Source organism: Argentina silus (assembly GCF_951799395.1).
Source record: "Argentina silus genome assembly, chromosome: 9".
Taxonomy (NCBI): Eukaryota; Metazoa; Chordata; class Actinopteri; order Argentiniformes; family Argentinidae; genus Argentina; species Argentina silus.
In genome coordinates, this window is record NC_139663.1 from 13,068,643 (window position 1) to 13,086,043 (window position 17,401).

The window sequence follows — 17,401 nt, forward strand, 5'->3', positions numbered from 1 at the left end:
CCGGGTGAGTTCTAACTAAGCTGTAAGCTTACAACTAATGCCATGGCCTCTTTGCACCAATCAACAACGAATTCCATGCCCCCTCTGCACCAATCAACAGCTAATGCCATGCCCCCTCTACACCAATCAACAGTGTACAACTTGCCATTGACTAATTCATATCTGTTTTTAGGAAAAGGCAACAAACAAAAACATGGCCGGATCCGACGGTTCATTTCCAGAGTTCTAAAGGCGCTGAACTGTGATCCGCCTTCTGATAAAGAATGAGTGTGACACTTAAGGTTATAATCCAGCATATCGACCCTGCCAAATGTAGTATACCAACATTTGGACATGATGATCAAACTCAATTTGGTTATTTACCCTGTAATAAGCGTTTTCAACAAGCAATAAAATGCCATATGCATTAAAATGCAACAAGCAATAAAATGCATTAAAATGCATACACAGGACTATGTGTTTCTTTATGATGTATTATTATTTATATATCAGAGTTAACAAATGAGCCAACGTCATATGGGCAAACTACTTATGATGGGAGTGAAGATGTTGAAATGATAATCATTGTCCAAAATAAAACAAAGAATTTACTTTCCTCCAAAATAAAAATCCTTTATTGATACAAACGACACACTTTCTTATACATTGTTCTGAAAAAACAACAACATCCCACACACACCCAAAGCTACTTTGACCAGAATTGTGAATTTGACATCTGACATTTAAATTTGTCCTTCCAGTCATTTCCAAAAACAATTTGTTGAAATAAAACTACACAAATACATCAAGTAAAACATTAAAAAATAAAATGTCTAAAATTACAAGCAAATTATTAAATGAGCAAGCAGTTCTCTGGGCCTATTGGTACTGTATAATGAAAATAAAATAAACATTTCTCAGCCAATAACTCCCCCTAGTGGTCAACATAGCCTTCACTGTTTGACAGAAACAAGCTAATAACTGAACATGAATGTCGGGGCAATTTAAGAACTCAAAAGTCAGTTAAATAAAGTGAGGGTTTAAATCAAAACAAAATAACTTCATCAGTGGCTGCATTCACTCCAGGTTTGGTGGTGGGTGGTGGTGGGTGGGTGGGTGGGGGGGAAGGTAGGATGTAGAGGGTAGGATACAGAGGTTTAGGATATAAAGTAAAATATACAGAAGAAGACTAAACACTGACCATACCACTGAAACGGACCCTTCACATTCAGCCTGCCAACGTTAAAAAGTCCAGTTTGTCACTTTGTGCCCTCTACAGTTACGAAAGAACCGAAACGCAAGCAGCAGCAGCAGCAGCATCAGACGTGGAAAACCATGGAGCACAGGACAGCTGTCATTTGTCGCTTCTTTGGAGAAGGCTTGTGACAGGGATATGGGGTGGTTGGTGTTGGTGTGTTAGGTGGGGTGGCTGGGGCCGGGGCCAGGTGATTCAGTCTATCTATACTGGTAGTTCATGCTAGGGTCTCCCCTGCCGTAGCCCACTGGGTTGTGGTATGGGGCTGGGTTAGCACCATAGCTCTGGTTGGCTCCACCCTGTGTGTTATAATTCGTCTGATTGCCATAACCTGTGGACAAAATGATGATGATTAGTCATTTGCTGTAAAACCACACACTTTTACGGTTTCTCTTGGGAGAAATACAGACAATTAAATGTTATGTCTCCCTCACTGGCCAGTTGAGACAATCTGTACTTTTCTTATGCCAATCGTTTTAATATCATTGATTCTTGCCAGCCATTTCAAATTAAGCTCTTTCCATGAAATCAGAGCTAGCTAGCGAAGCTTGTCATCTAAGCATCTCACCTTTATCATTACTCCTAATACGAGCCAGATATCAAATGTAGCTCTTCTAGGAAACCACATTTCCCTGTCATTAATTCACTAACTGCCAAAGAATTCCAGAACACTCACCACCTAGAGTGCCAAGTGTTTTATGTGGCGTTTACCTAGTAATAATAAAAAAAAAACCTAATACTTTGATTGGCTACAAAGCAACATCATTTATGCATTTTTGGTGAATAAAGTCACCCGTGGCACTCTAGAATGTTGACAATTTGGGCTGACTTTATTCACTCTTGGCACTAAACGAGTTAAGCAACATTCGCCTGGAAGGGCTAGTTCAAGGTTGTCACCTTCATAGTTGTAGTCCTGGCTGCCGGCCCCGCCTCCCGTCACCTGACTGGGGTAGGCGGTGCTGTAGGGATATGCTCCTCCCGCTGCTCCCTGGTTTTGATTGAAGTTCTTCTTTGGGCCCTGCTGCCCAAAGCCCTGACTGTACTGATTATAGGCACCCTGGCCTGGGGGAGGGGTGGCCGGGTAGCCCCCTGGGGCCCCGCCAGTGCCCACTCCTGGGGGGCCAGGGAAGGGCGACTTGGCCCCCTGGTGCATGGGGGGCTTCTTGACTGGGGCTTTGGGTGCTGGAGGAGGGGTGGCGTAGCCTCCATCGTTCTGGTAGTAGGAGCCGTAGGAGCCCGCTGCTGGTCCTGCCCCTGCAGGGTTGGCTTGAGGGGGGCCTCCTGGTCCGGCTCCACCTGTGGCCCCGTCCGCTCCACCGTTGGCCCCTCCGTTGTTGTAGTAATCTGAGAGAGAGGGAGGTGTTACATTAAGAGAGGGCTTTAACGCTACATGTATTTCTTAAGTCTTCAACACTTGTGAATCAAAAGCTTGCAATGGCGCAAGCTTTATCTAATGCATTTTGAAGAAAAACAGAAACATATACTAAAGTTAGTTCCACATTCTGGTATGGGAGTTCACATTTATTAAAAAAAACGAACATACAAAAATGCTGTATTAATTTTCTCCTTCACAATCAATACATAATCAGTCAGTCTTGTGCAAGTGTTAAGAGCCCTGATTCATTCATGCCTAAATGGTCGCTCACATGTGAGGGAACTGACAGGTCATCACTACTGGGCCATGCTGCAAAACAGGAAGTATGACTCTGTTTGTCCTAAAAATGATTGGAAACACTATCCCTTTATCACTAATCCCTTACCCCCAAACCTCAACCCCTAACCATAACCATTAAAAATGTAAAAAGAAAAGGCAAATTTACTCCCTTATCAATTTCGTTGAGACAATTTTCACTTTTAAGCATGCATGGCCACAGAGCGGTGACTAAATTGATGGGCACCATGAACACAGTCATTGAAATTAAGACTAGTAGCATGTAGCTAACCATCATGCATCAGTAGCCACGATTTAGCAGTGTTGCAATTCGAGCTTATAACCACAAATCTGCACCTATTCCATAATCCAAGAAAGCAGCCTTTCTACAATGTAAGAAAAACCAAAGCCAAATAAAAACATTGAAAAAAAAAACAAAAAAAAAAAACAACGATGACTGGAAGTGGTTGATAAAAAACAAACATTTCAGACATCACCATAAACAGGAAAAAAAAAAAAAAAAACACGAGACCGTTCACAGCATATTCAAATTGTTTTTGTTTGTTTTGTGTGAGTAAACAACAGTTTGAGACAGAACTCTGAGGAAGCCATTGGATAAACCAGTCCGCCGCAGTCTTAATATGGGGCATCCAACAACGTGCAGTTTGGATCACTCCCAACGGCCGCATCTTCACCGCGTGCCGTCATCCATCAGAAAGACAACAGTTCTCCACAAAGTTCTGGTCCAGTCAGACTGCAGGTGGTGGACTAGGGGGGAAGCGGGCCTGTGGGGCTTCGTCATATCCAGGTATCCAGGTGCATCCATGGGTTGGAGAAGGGTGACCATGGAAAACATGCACTCACTGGTCTCCATCTCTTTAGGTGTTGGGACATGGGCGTTGGGGGGGTAGTGAGGAGCGGGGGTTGTTTATTCCGGGGAGTTCATGTTGTGATGGGAGTTCATGTTGCAGGAACACTATTAAGAGTTTTTACTCCTCTTTCTCTACGTTTTGTTTTGATTTAAAGATTGGGATGATCTATGTCGCAAACTCTTGGTAGCCATAGCAGTCTGAGACAAAGTCACCTAAAGAGTGAAACAGGGCAGAGAAGGAAAAAATAAAATTAGATTGGTTTTGTTTGATTGATTTTTATTTTTCCTGCCATAAAAAAGTGGCACTTGTGTCAATAATTCCACTGTTCAAATTGTTTGCAAACAGTTTTTTTTTTCTTTTTCAGTTGGACTTTTAGATTTCTCTGCTCCTGTCACGCTCAAGAAGGTGTTTCCTCAGAATAGGCTGCTGGGAAGAGGGGGGGTCTCTCATAAGAGTGTGGGTTGTCAAAAAGTGATAGATCGAGTCCTGTGGCTTAACAAAGCAGAGAAATGTAAAATCTTCATCACCGAACCAGCAACAACAGTACTCAGGTACTACGGTTAGGTACTGCTTAGTTCTGTGGTAGTCCTGACAGTTTATGATGACATGTTCATTTGCTATACTCTCTCCAAGACATCACAGTAATGTAAGGTTCTTGTTGTGAACATAGATCTGCGGAGAGCTCGTCCCAGGTCTCTTCGGGGGCTTCTCCACCAGCACAACCCTCCTCCGGGAGAACTGATCCATGTTGTGCTCTCAAACCAAACTGGGGGTCAGTTTCACAAAGCTTCATAGCTAAAGTAGTACTTTATTATCTCTTTGGAACATCCAGGCCCACTCCTCTCATCGGCCAGCAATGTTCTTCATTTAATGAATTGTGTTAGTTCACACACAGAATATTGATCTGCAAACATTGATTTTACAATTGTTACTCTCTGACTGGGTTGTGGAGAGAAGTTAAGTACTACTTAAGCCACAAAGCTTTTTGGAAACTGGTTGGAGCGTTGAGTGAGTCAACTTGAGTGAGGTCCTAAAATATCTCAGGGATTGAAACACTACATGTGAACAACAGTAAGAACAGGTTAGGGGGAAATCAATACTCACTATATCCTCCAGAGTTTGCGTTGTTCCCGTATCCATAGCTACCATAGCCTCCTGTGGGATGACAAAGCAAATTAACTTCCTTGTTCGATGTGAGATGTCCATTACCCATCATGTATTATATACAAATATAAAACTGTTTACCTCTCCCAAAAATCAACATTTATCATCTACTCAATCAGGCTAATTCAAGGCATAGGTACATTTGAAGATATACCAACTAACCATCATTGATTTTATTATTAGAATAAGAATAGTTTTTTTCTTTTTACCTTGGGCAAATCCACCACCATTGTTGAACCCTCGGCCCCTCCCCCGGCCTCCCCGCCCTCTTCCTCTGCCCCTGGGAGTGGCTGCCGGGTCACCAGCCGGTCCGCCCATCATCCCAAAGCCTGCAGTGTTCTGTTGGGAGGGACACGAGAGAGAACAGCTATGGTTAAATGCTACTGTACCAACTGAACTCTTGCACCTGTATATAAGAACTGTATATCTGCATTTTAGTACATTTTGGTGGTGTGACATTTCATTTTAGTTGTACAGTCAATGAGTTTTTATGTTGTATACAGACCATAAGTATACAAGATGTACTCTGTATTTGATGGATCTCTGGATATTACAGTAAACTGATGATCTTGGATTTGGAATCTAATTATCTGAATTTGAAAATGGCACATATGGTTCTTCATGGCGACGTTTATTACTGCAAACCTGCCCAGGCAGTACGGATGTAAATTGGCTTTCTAGCTAAATCCGACAGATTGACATTGATGTGTAAACAGATGTTATTAATGTGTACAGTCCCCAGTGTCAACTAAATTGCTTAATAGATAAACAGCATTTTGAACCCATATACATTTAAATTGATGTCATCAATGTTACATCATCTTACTCTTATGTTTTTTCTATGCTGCAACGAGAAAATAAAGATACCAACATTATCTTGGTAAACTATGAAGCCCACCAGAGACAAGATGTTTGATAGAAGTGGACAGAGTATATCTGACAGACTAGCATGTGATACAACAAGGAATGGTTACCATTGGTGGGAGTTTCTTCTTCTTGGCTGCATCTGTCACAGAGCCTTCTGGGAAGAGTTTCTCCAAGGCCGCCAGAGCAGCATAGGCCTTGGCCACCTTCTTATTGGAGCCTGTACCCTGGAACTTCTGTCCATCTATCTCCACCTGGGGGAACAGGGACAGACGGGTTCATACACAGAGACTGCTTTAGGCCAATTCTGTACAAAAATGTACTTTATGAAAGAGTATGTAATGATGATGTTTCTGATATTGAAGAATAATATCTAATGATGTGTGGAAGAAGGTGGATACTCAAATTGAAAGTTAAATAAATTGATCTGGGACACCAAACTACTGTCCAAGAGAACGGTCAGCAGGGAAGTGGCAACCACAAAGAGTTTGCAGTCAATTTTATCGTAGGTAATAAACATGAAACCAGGACAGAAGGCTCATCTCAGTTAGGCTTGGCGCCAGTGAGTCTGACATGCCATCAACAGAGATCTTGTGGTCTGGTACCGCTTGTTGTTAACCACATTCCGTTGGTCACTCAGGAAAATACATTCTAACAGAGTATATAAAACTCAAGAGGCCAACAGCTGGGAGGAGTACTGACCTCCATGACAAAGCGTTTGTCGTGGCTGCCCCCGGTCTCGGAGATCAGCTCGTACTTGAGGCCACGCCTCTTCTCGTTCAGCTCCATCACCGGGTTCTTCCCGTGTTTGGTCAGGATGGGGCCCTGCTGGCGGGCACTCTGTAGAGCGGAGGAGAGAGAGAGCGAGGATTTACACTACGAACATTTAGTAGGTGAGGAGGGAATCGTGCTCGAACAATGAGAGAAGAGAAGAGGTGCTGCCTTAAATAAAGAACACATGTTCGTAGAAGAAGCGCAACCCTCTCTCCCTCTATGAACATTTATAACCAGACTACAACAACAATAAAGTGGAACAGAATCAGACCCTGCATACCCCCCCCCCCCCCCCCCCAAAAAAAAACTTCCATTACACTGGGCTGTGCTCTGCAGTAACTAAACCGACCCAATTCCACAGCTTAACCTCATTGACTGAACAGTGTGAAGAGTGGATCTTTAGGCTGCTATATTTATGGCCTGGCCTTACCCCGGCCCTGTCTGTGGCTCTGGCCTTACCTCGGCACTGTCTGTGGCCTCCGCAGTAGCTGCTCCCGTGGCTGCAGCGTCCGTCTCGGCGGGCATGGTGGGGGGTTTCACATCCTCCACCATGGCGGGCACCACCTCCTCTGGTTTCACTGGCTCAGCAGTCTTCAGCTCCACCCCTGTGGGCAGGCCCATATCCTGGAGGACCTGTGATTGGGCCAGGCAGATGATTGACAAATCAAGTAAGGTACTAGGGAACGCCGAGGTAGAAGACCATCATCACAATTCAACCCGAATCTATAATTCCATCCCAAAATTCAAGGCCAAAAATCATTTACTCCCACATACCGTGTCATATACCCTTTATTGTTCAACGGATTTTACATTTAAAATGAGGCAAACCCGGTAAAATAAATGTTAAATAAGGCATTAGCACCATAGAGCTGCTCACCTTGACAGCTACATGAAGCTTAGCAGTGCGTTTGGACGGGCCCGAGGCCTCAAAGGTCTTGCCGTCCACCTCCACGGCCATGGTGAAGACGGGCACGTGCACCGGACCAGTCTGGGACAACAGTCGGTATCCCAGGCCCGGCTTCAGCTGGTTCAGCCTCATTAGAGCGTTCATGGCCTGGGGGGGCTCAGTCTTCTCATCTGGGGCTGGGGGGGGGATCGAGATGGATGGGGTGAGAGAGAGGGAGATGGATTGGGTCAGATGGGGAGATGGCCCCTTAGAGTGCCAAGTGTTTTATGTGGTATTTACCTAGTAACAATACTTTGATTGGCTACAAAAGGAAGCAATCAAAACACACTGGAGAGGGAGGAACCTTGGATATGGACACCTACATTTCTTCTGTAGCTTTTTCTTCTTCTTGTTTGGGCTTTTGTCGTCCCCACCTTCCTCTTCCTCGATGGGCCTCTTCATCGGCGGGGCGTAGGTTGTACTGGGGGGGATTTGGACTGCAACATAAAAACCACAGGGAATTAATACTTTAGCCTGTCCTCCCTTAGCCCAGTACAGTACAGTACTATATCAGGGGAGGCTGATGGAAGTAGAAATCGGAGGACAGGCTCACTGTAATGCATGAAATGGAATGATACCATTTCATGCATTACAATGAGCCCATCCTCCGATTTCTACCTCCACTGGCCTCCCCTGCAGTACAGTACAGTCTGTAGTATACTATATATACAGTATAGTACTGCATGTACAATACTGCATGTATAGTACAGTACTGCAGCCTGCCTGGCATACCTGTGTAGTCTATGGGGGTCTCACTCCTGGGTTTCCTGGGCATTTTGGAGGGAAGGGGGTCCATCCCAAGCACTTTGTGAAGCTGTCCGAAGGCAGACAGCCTTAAGGCATGCTAAAAACAAAGACAAAAACAAATGAATCAGTCGTATGCGTCGAAACTTTTATGCGCCCACACACACACACACACCTCTCCTGGGTGTTGATGACACTCACCTGTGCACTCTGTGTGATGTCTTCCCTCTGCTGGCGATCCAGATGGCCAATGGCGTCTGTCAGCTCTTTCTCACATGGATCACAGATCCCAGCACCATCTGGATATATATGTTTTAAAAAAGAAAAACAAAATGACATCTCCTGCTCCAACAAAATGAATATTTCTACTACATATTCATGGGTAACTTGTTGGCTTGTGTCTCTCTCTTATCATAGAAATGAGGCCATCGTGCACTCCCGAGTACAATCTCCTGGGAACAGCGGCTTCTGAAGGCCAGAGCGCGAAGGGTCCATTGTGAAACCGTGTTACTAACAAGTTGCGTTTTATCTGTTGTTTAACGGAATGTATTAACAAAACTGATGTTATTGTTGGAGGTTGTCACCAGGAAGGATGATCAAATATGGATGAACCGGCCAATTAAAATCTTCCACCAAGGTGGTACAGTATGCTGAATTTGACATGGAGAACCAATTATATTGCAAGGCACATTCTGACATAAATATAAGTGCAAAGAGTACAGGGGAATTCACTTATAGAAGTGATTGAATCTTGTTGTTAAAACGTTCTCCCTGGACAGTTTCTGGCAGGAGAGGCTGGTGGAGGTAGAGATCGGAGCAGGGGCTCATTGTAATGCATGGAATGGAATGAGGAATGGTATCAACATTAAACCTGTTCCTCATTCCATTCCATGCATTACAATGAGCCTGTCCTACAACTTCTACCTCCACCAGCCTCCCTTGCTTCTTGGACAGTGTCCTTCTCTTCTCTCTGACCATTTACCTGCCATCAGGATTCCTGAGGCCAGACACTCGAGAACTCTCCGCAGAGCTTCACCTGCTCCCATTGGCCGGTTCCCTGTGCCAATCGCCTTCTCACACAGCAGCTCCAACGGCTATTGGGAGTGGAGGAGACAATTTGTTAATGGAAGGTTTTCAATTTGTGAAAGGAATTATGCCCGATTGGAGGCAGTAAAGCCAGCCAACATTTAGAATTGTAACATGACATACGGTGCATTGGTGTTTAGTTAATTACACAAAGGCCCTTGATCAAAATAAATAATTTGTACTGCCAGTAATGGTAATGGACTTCGCATTTGGCTAATGGCGTTTTCAAAACACACAGCTCCGGCATATTAGTCATCAAAACCTGACAGATTCAATTTCACTGACTTTCTAAAGAGACATCATGTGCCAGTTCAGCTGAGTCAGAGGAGAGGAGAGGGGAGGGGAGGGGGGCACACATTAGACCCAGTCAGGAGGAGGAGGAGGGGGGGGGAGACGACACATTAGAGCCATTTGGCAGATTGCTGTCAGACGGAGGCGGTGACTCACCCAGCCTCGCAGAGGCGCCCACGTGGGGACGCGGGAGCACAGGTCCCTCAGGATCCGGATAACGATGACGCAGGACCTCAACCCGTTGGCCCTGGCCTGAAGACACAAGCAGGGGGGGGGCGGGAGGAGGAGGAGGGGGGGGAGGGTGGAGTAGGAGGAGGAGGAGCTTCAGTCAAGAAGAACCCACAAAGATGGATAGCTACACGAAGAAGAAACTCCACATCAAAAAGCCACACAGACTTGAACCACTTTGCTTTGTCATTATTTTGTATTGCTTCCTAAATGTGATTTGTTTTGACTCTTTTCAGCCGGTGAGGTTATCATTGTATTCAATTATCAGCTCCGTTTGTGGCAATGTGTGAGTAACAAGCAGTTACGAGTGACCAAAGACACAGCAATAGACATGAGTAGTGTCCAACCCAAGGGAGGCTGTTGTGGAGTAATTGTGCTTCTTGCAGCAGAGCGGATCTTTGACATGCTTATGATTCAGATTTTGATTAGAAGGAAGAGGGATCAATGTACAGCTCTATGCCAACGGAAAAGTAGGAGAACAAGTCTTGTTGTTCTCCTCAGTTTGGTGATGCCTTTCATGTAGATCTAAGTGTTATCTAATGGGGTAGGCTGCACCAAGAGGACCAGTGAGGGTTAGAAAGATCGCAAAACAAGGTGCAATATTCCTTTTCTTAAGGCACACAGAAAGCTGAAACACAGCCAGAGCATGGGAGGAGTTGAAGCTACAACATCATCTACAAGAACAGGCTGGAGAGATGGGAGCGCTTTTACAGTTAAGAGCCAGAGATGACACAGTTCACAATACTATGATGACTACAAGTATCAATCAACATAGTCCACTAGAGCAAAACAGTCAACCTAGAGGGCTGGTTTCCCAGACACAGATTAAGCCTAATCCCTGACTAAAATACATCTTTAATTGAGATTTTTCTATTGAAAATGTTATTTAGTCTAGGACTAGGCTTAATCTGTGTCCGGGAAACCGGCCTTTAGACTTCACACAATAGGATGATACAGAGAAAAGGTGCTCCAAGAGTAACTTTTGTGATCACACCAAAGATTGATATTTCAGAAATATTGCACCTGTGTATGTTAAGTTAGTCCCACATCTTTATCTTAGTAAAGAATCTGAATTAAGCAGCAGTTGTAAACAATGGTAGTTCTGGGAATTGTTGAACTTGGGGGGGAGGGGAGGGTGGGGGGGCTATAAAGCAGCAATGAACATTTTTGAATGACACTGCAATAAAATGTGTTAAGTCAGCAAAGCAACTCTACAACCAGGGTAATGACAAAGGTTTCCTCAGAAATGCTTAATCAAAAAGAAACCCACCGTATAGGATAATACAGTATTACTACTACAGATGATCATAGAACATTTCAAAACAAAACAAACAAAAAAAACACAGAAAATGTCCCAAATCATAAAAAAACACAGCGTCCAAAAAATAAAAAAATAAAAGAACACAACTCATCAACTACTACTTGAAGACAAATAAAGACAAGATGCAAACCTGGAACCACTTTGCGTGGCGAAGAGACGCCAAGGCAGTAAGGCATTTCTGCCTGTCCAGAACATCCGGGGGATCGTTGATGACTGATAGCGTTTCTATTGGCGGGTGGAATAAGAACACAAGGTACAGTTTGACCAAGGGGGGTTCTGTCACACGGCCAGGGGGGTGCAGGCAGCTTTCCCACAACCTCAGGCAGGTAGGGGGAAGGGGAGGGGGACCCCTCCTCTGGTGGAGAACTAAGCACAAATCTCTCTCAACCTCCCAGTGGAATTATATTTAAGAAAAATGCGACTAAACAAACCCACTTTGTGGAATGTTGTGGACTTCAGTGTTATCAAGTGGGTTGTTTCTCCCATTACAGTAATGTGTGTATAAAACATGATGTATATATAGTCGTGGAAGTAACTACTGCTATCAAAAAGGGAGGTCGTCTCCATGTTAGTTCAATGTCAAACTCTGTGTGCCTCGGGCCCGTTTAACCGACGCCGGAGTTCATTGACGTCACAATGGGAGGTGGAGCCCCTCCCCTTCGCCCCTATACTGGGTGTAACTGCTTAGCCCCTTTCCGAGACAGAGAGCGTCCAGTTGGTCAAAGGTCCAGCGTCCCTAAAAATTGACAAACTAGAAGGCTTGACAGAGAGAATCAGAATTGGAACCACAGGCAGCAGTTATCAGATGCACAAAAAAGGGGTATCAAAACAGGTCCACACTGCAGCAAAACTGATGGCCTTGCAAGACCCAAAATGGGCTCCCGTATCAACACAGTGTCACAGATAAGGCTGGGTTTGTACTTAGGTATTAGTACCTGGTACCATAGGTAGACCTAACCTCCTGTTTAGAGCGAGCGTCTAAGGATTATATAGGCCACCGCCACCCCTGACTTCCATAAATACTCCTTCCTAAGGAATCATTATTGAACTGGATGTTTCCACAGTCCATTTCGGTCAAACTAAAAAAAGGCAACCCTTCCAAGGACCTACAAATATGAAATAAAAGACCCTGAGCCCAGTCGTTTTGACTTATCCATGGATGTTGTTCCTGTGATTTTGACTGTGACTGGGTGAACATGACATTCAGCCATGCAGAGTCAAAGAGTGCCCCCTAGTGTTATCTGTAGCCCTGTGTCATCGTCATCATCACCCCTACGGAGGAACATCACGGTCAATAGCCCACCGCTGGGTCTAGTAACCAGAACGCTTGACAAACACTTTGTGCTACTCATTTTTGCTGCAATGCAAACCGTTCATCATCGTTCAGTAATACACATGCAAACAAAGTGGTGTTTATTTTTTTTTTTCTCAGTAAGCCTTCATATAGTTGGTGTCCATAGGGAACAGAATACCATGTCTTTTCCAGTCAGTAGCCCATCTACTCTAGCTTCCTATACTGTGTATTGGGCCATCAAAAATGTACATCACATTACATGGAACCGTGAGAGAGAGACTAAAGAGCTATAAGCATAGCATGGTGTTTCATTACGAGACAGTTCCTTCACATCCTCTAGCTCCATTGAAGGCCCAATAAACAATATCTGTCTTGTCTGGCTGGCTGGCTGGCTGCCTGCCTGTCTGTCTCTGTCTGGTCCTCCCTGTCCAGGGGGTGGGGCGCTAGTGAAGCCTCTTCCCCTGCATGGGAGCCTACCTCCGGAGGCCAGCTTCTCCACCTCCTCACGGACCAATGGGGATGTCATGTGGATGGTGAGGGTAAGGGGAGGCTCCTTGGTGCTCTTGATAGCGATGGTCGCCTCACGGATGGACTGGGTGACCTCGTACTTGTCCTCGGTGATGGACTGCGACAGGGGGAGAGAGTTTGTCATGTGATCTGTGTAGCAACTGTAGAGCAGACAAGGTCGTATCCTGACAAATTAGCAAAAGCAAAAAGTGAGGCTGTTTGAATACAGAGGAGCCTTTTCTCCTCAGAACCAGTCAGAGCAGGGAAGGGGAGTGTTTCCTCCTACGAACCAATTCAATTTCACACAGAACTACTTCTCCACTTATCACAAACTTGCCTGTGCATATGAATCTATTGAAAGCATTAGCCACAGATGGGATCATGACAAAATAGAAAATCTAGAAAAATAGATTTAGTATATATATATATTTTTTTTTACAATATCCTATTAGAATAGGATATTGATTTGGGGCGTGGGCAAATTCAACGCTGGAGGATAAATGTAAAAAAAACACACAAAAAACAACAGCAACCAGGAATTCCTGATTAATCAGGGAACAATCACATCCTGGATTAGCCAACCACACGGATGCGCTCACCTTGAGCTGCACAGCCAGGTTGTCGCCAACCTTCTTCAGCAGGACGGTGGTGGGCTTGTCCTTACACAGCAGGACCAGCTCCAGGTCCAGGTCCCCCTTTAGCAGCAGGCCCTTAGCCACCAGGCCCACCCTCATCACCCCACGCAGGGAACGTGTGGCCGACTCCAGAGACTTGGGCTCACTAGCAGGAGGAGGAGGAGAGGACCCACGGAAATTACATTACAAATTCTAAATCTATTAATCCATCAGTTTAACATCAATGCTGACTGAAGACCCTGCTTGAAAGCACCCAGTGACGTCAAAACGTGTTGCAATGCAGAAGTGGGTTGTATAAGACAAACTAAGTTGCTGCTCTAAATTGTCCATATAGGGCCTAAAATACATTGAAGAACTTTTTATGTCTCTCTTGAACGTTTCCTAAGCAGCTGACCGTGAGGTCTTGTTTATATAATGTGACTGGGGCCTGAATAAACAAACAAACAAACATCACCAGGCTAAAACTCCCTTACCTCTCCTTATCGGTCTCGATGGCGTCCGGGTCGGGTTTGATCACCACCTTCTCCTGCTCGTCCAGCCAGTCGGAGACGGCTTTGAGGGCGCGCTCTGTGTGGGACACCATGTTCTGGACGCCCTCCAGCTCCTCCTGGGTGGGGTAGACGGCCGAGTGCTTGGACATCACATGGCGGTCGTCGTTCATAAAGATACGCATGGAGCGATGGCGGTGAACCGGAGGAGGCTGGCGAGAGAGGGAACGGAACATGTTGTTCTTTTATTATTATTATTAATAATAATAATAATAATAGATTGCCTTTATATATAGCGCCTTTCTAGACTTTCACCTCATGACCACCAATAAAAGAATTGTTGTTGTGTTGCTGCATTCCAATTGTCTACCCTTTCCTGAAGTGTGCACCTAAGCAATGCACTTCTGTGGATTTGAAAGCATTTGGTTGGTTGCCAACACCTGTCTTACCCACTTTAAAAAACCTTGTGGTGAAGGGCACAATTCAGGAAAAGGGTGGAGAATTGGGAATTGGGCCAGTAACTTCCTAGGCAAGCCAGTGCTGGTCAGACATCAAAGAGATAAGTGGATTAGTTAGTAGGGACAGTGGTTGAATTAGGCCCCAAAATAAGGACAAATTCTCTGCTAGCTAATTCAGCAATGATCTAGATTATGCAACCACACAGGGCCCAAGGCTTCCCTTGAGACAGGTTTTTGGCTTACTTTCCCGAATAACAAAGGGGGTACCATGGCTGCTTCGCGGGACTTTCACTTGTCGATCTTGAGCGTGGCAGTGATATAAGAATGGGCCCTCTCTGAACCAGAGAACACCAAAGCTGTTCCTCGTTTCTGCAGAAAGAGATCAAATACAGAGGGTTTTTAAAATGGGATGACCACAACAAAGAGAAGAGACAGATTTCTCTGGTCGTAGGCTAATTTATTGGTAAATGTACCAACAAAAGCTAAACAGGCAGAGGGGTAACAGGGAGAATGTCTGTTTTTTAAGCACTTCAGAAAAAGAACATATTTAAAAGGTGGGATCAAATTGTAGGCTTTTTGCATAGATAGATTACTGTGCTCGTCCAACCTCATCAGCAACCAGGATGTTTCTGCACAGCAAACCTGTTACAGACCCAATATTGACATTGTTGCTTTAGTAAACCGGGTGAGTGCTCATTGTAAACTTGTCTTGGGAGAACACAGTGGTACTGCTGACTGTGTTCCTTCAGTATCTCAAATATAATAATATAAAAAGCTAGACCAGTACCACTGCCAGAACGTGAAGGGGGTGGGCTGGGGGGGGGGAATTGGCACATGACTGTAGCACTGTTCTCTGTGGTGCCATACTTTTATTGTGACAGCACTCGGATTCACTCTGTTTGATTAATCTGTGTTCTACAAATGTAATGCAGCAGTGAAATCACAACAGAAACATGTCCCTTAAGGATAACAATACCAAGGTCTAGCCTCTCAATATCAAACAATCTGACCAAAAACAATCCATCACAACACAATCACGCTGGACAGATCCCCACACTGTGAATGTAACGGTCCCTGCCCGTAACAATTGATCATGGGGACGCATGTGTAGGGATAGATGGTTCAATTTAACCATCAACCTCAGTTAATGTTTCATTGCTTTTCACTTTGTAGTCCCAACAAGACATTTTTTACTAGAGCATTGTAAACAAACGGTTTGCAATTTCTTTTAAATGTCGTCTATTTTCCGCATATGCCTACTCTGGTTGAGTTCCACAACAATAGATCAGCGAAGAGCATGAATCCTGCAGTGTCAAATAGTGTTCTTGTCTAATACTAGGGGGAGAGACTAAACGCAAATTGTTGACCACAGAACTGCCCAGCCATAATAACTCACAAGCCATAATTGGGACAGCATCTCACCCGAATCAACAAGTATCATGTAGTTAGCTAAGCACTACTAGCCGACCTCCAGCTTGCCTCGGGAAAGTAGGTGCAAATTCTATGATCTGAGTGCATGGCTATTTCAATCAATCACACACTATCTACGCCCACCCTGTTAGCTGACCTGGGTGTGTGAGAGGTTGCTGGCCTGATAAACCACATCAATCGTTACACACAGCCGCCATTTTAATTTCAATCTTCAGCTCAATGCGCCAGTCACCAGTCTGGAAAATGCCCCCAGGCACGTTCAGAGATTAGGACACAACAACACAACACAATCTATTGCAACATATCCAATGCGCTTTAAAACACACGTGGTCGCACCCCTGCTTATATAATATCATGGCTAGCTAACTTTTAGGAGATTCCAGACTTGCTAGCTAGATAGTGCAGCCAAAATGGTCGTGACACACGATCAAGTCCTCAAATTGCAGCCAGTTACACCCTAATATTAGATAGCTCAATGAAACAGGACAATATTTTACTTGAAATAATAGTTAGCTAAATATCTACAAGGTAAAAAATCAAAACAAGATTGATCAACTACTTGTTTTATTCATTTAAACTAGTAACGCTCGAAGTGAATGAGGTGCCTAATGAACAAAGAGGATAGCTAGCTTGCTAGCTAGCGAAATACAACTTGCACAATTAACATCACCACTTATATCGTAGCTGCATATTTGTTTCTCGATCATACCATTTATTTCACACATCATAATCTAGTAAACATCGTCACTGAATACAGAAAATAGAGCTTAGATCGCTTTACATACCAGTACAGCGACGTTCCAATGCGAGGGGATGTGACCAATGGCTGCTATTCTGTTGACCAGAGAGGAGGTACAGAATCGACCGCACCCCCCTTCACCAAAAGCTAAAAGCTAATTGGGTAAAAGTAACATGACTACAAAGGTAGCCAATCCCATATTACCATTCGATGTCTGTCTGACATGCTCTGGCTAGACAATTCTAATTAGTGAAGAGTCAATTATCTAAATGGTACTTTTCTTGTCTAGTCATAGATAGATAGATAAACAAGCAATCTGATCAATTGCAATACAAGTTGAGAAGGGGGGTGATGGGTATGCGTAATGCGATATTCAAGATAAGGAAGTCATTTAGGTAAATGTACCATTATGTTCTCGCCTGATATGAGACTGTATTCGTGTGTAAGAAGGGCTCCGGTGCACTTAGGTGAGTGGGATCAGCACAAATGAACCGTTGCACTCAAAGAAAGGTTCACGAGGTATCACTGTAGCTTTATAAAAATGCAGTTGCATACCATCCCGACTTGAAGATGCTCCATTGGAAATTGTAAGCGGCCTTTCCTCTTTGCCCCATAATCATTACCTATGATTAGGTAATGATGGGTTGAGGACAAAGCTTGAAATGAACTACAGT

At 44.4% G+C, this 17,401-nt stretch overlaps 1 protein-coding gene across 1 annotated transcript; it reads right to left on the minus strand.

The window, feature by feature from the left end:
* Nucleotides 1-586: 586 nt before the first annotated feature.
* On the minus strand, nucleotides 587-16,825 carry ilf3b (interleukin enhancer binding factor 3b). The gene is made up of 19 exons (XM_083677083.1): nucleotides 16,774-16,825; nucleotides 14,801-14,926; nucleotides 14,085-14,311; nucleotides 13,576-13,756; nucleotides 12,947-13,094; nucleotides 11,306-11,400; nucleotides 9,783-9,878; nucleotides 9,232-9,343; nucleotides 8,451-8,548; nucleotides 8,238-8,349; nucleotides 7,829-7,942; nucleotides 7,437-7,642; nucleotides 7,019-7,192; nucleotides 6,488-6,625; nucleotides 5,896-6,039; nucleotides 5,131-5,260; nucleotides 4,862-4,912; nucleotides 2,132-2,578; nucleotides 587-1,565 (listed from the first exon to the last, which is right to left on the minus strand). The coding sequence occupies exons 2-19, from the start codon at nucleotides 14,825-14,827 to the stop codon at nucleotides 1,435-1,437; spliced, it is 2,631 nt and encodes an 876-aa protein (XP_083533209.1). The 5' UTR covers nucleotides 14,828-14,926; nucleotides 16,774-16,825; the 3' UTR covers nucleotides 587-1,434.
* Nucleotides 16,826-17,401: the final 576 nt, after the last annotated feature.

What these genes read in the sequence shown, in the direction of transcription:
- ilf3b (XM_083677083.1), bottom strand. Translation starts at nt 14,827, where the DNA reads ATGGTACCCCCTTTGTTATTCGGGAAA. An exon ending in ACCTGGCTGTGCAGCTCAAG is followed by an intron (nt 13,095 to 13,575) that starts GTGAGCGCATCC and finishes CCCCTGTCGCAG; the next exon opens with TCCATCACCGAGGACAAGTA. An exon ending in AGAAGAAACTCCCACCAATG is followed by an intron (nt 5,261 to 5,895) that starts GTAACCATTCCT and finishes CCCTCCCAACAG; the next exon opens with AACACTGCAGGCTTTGGGAT.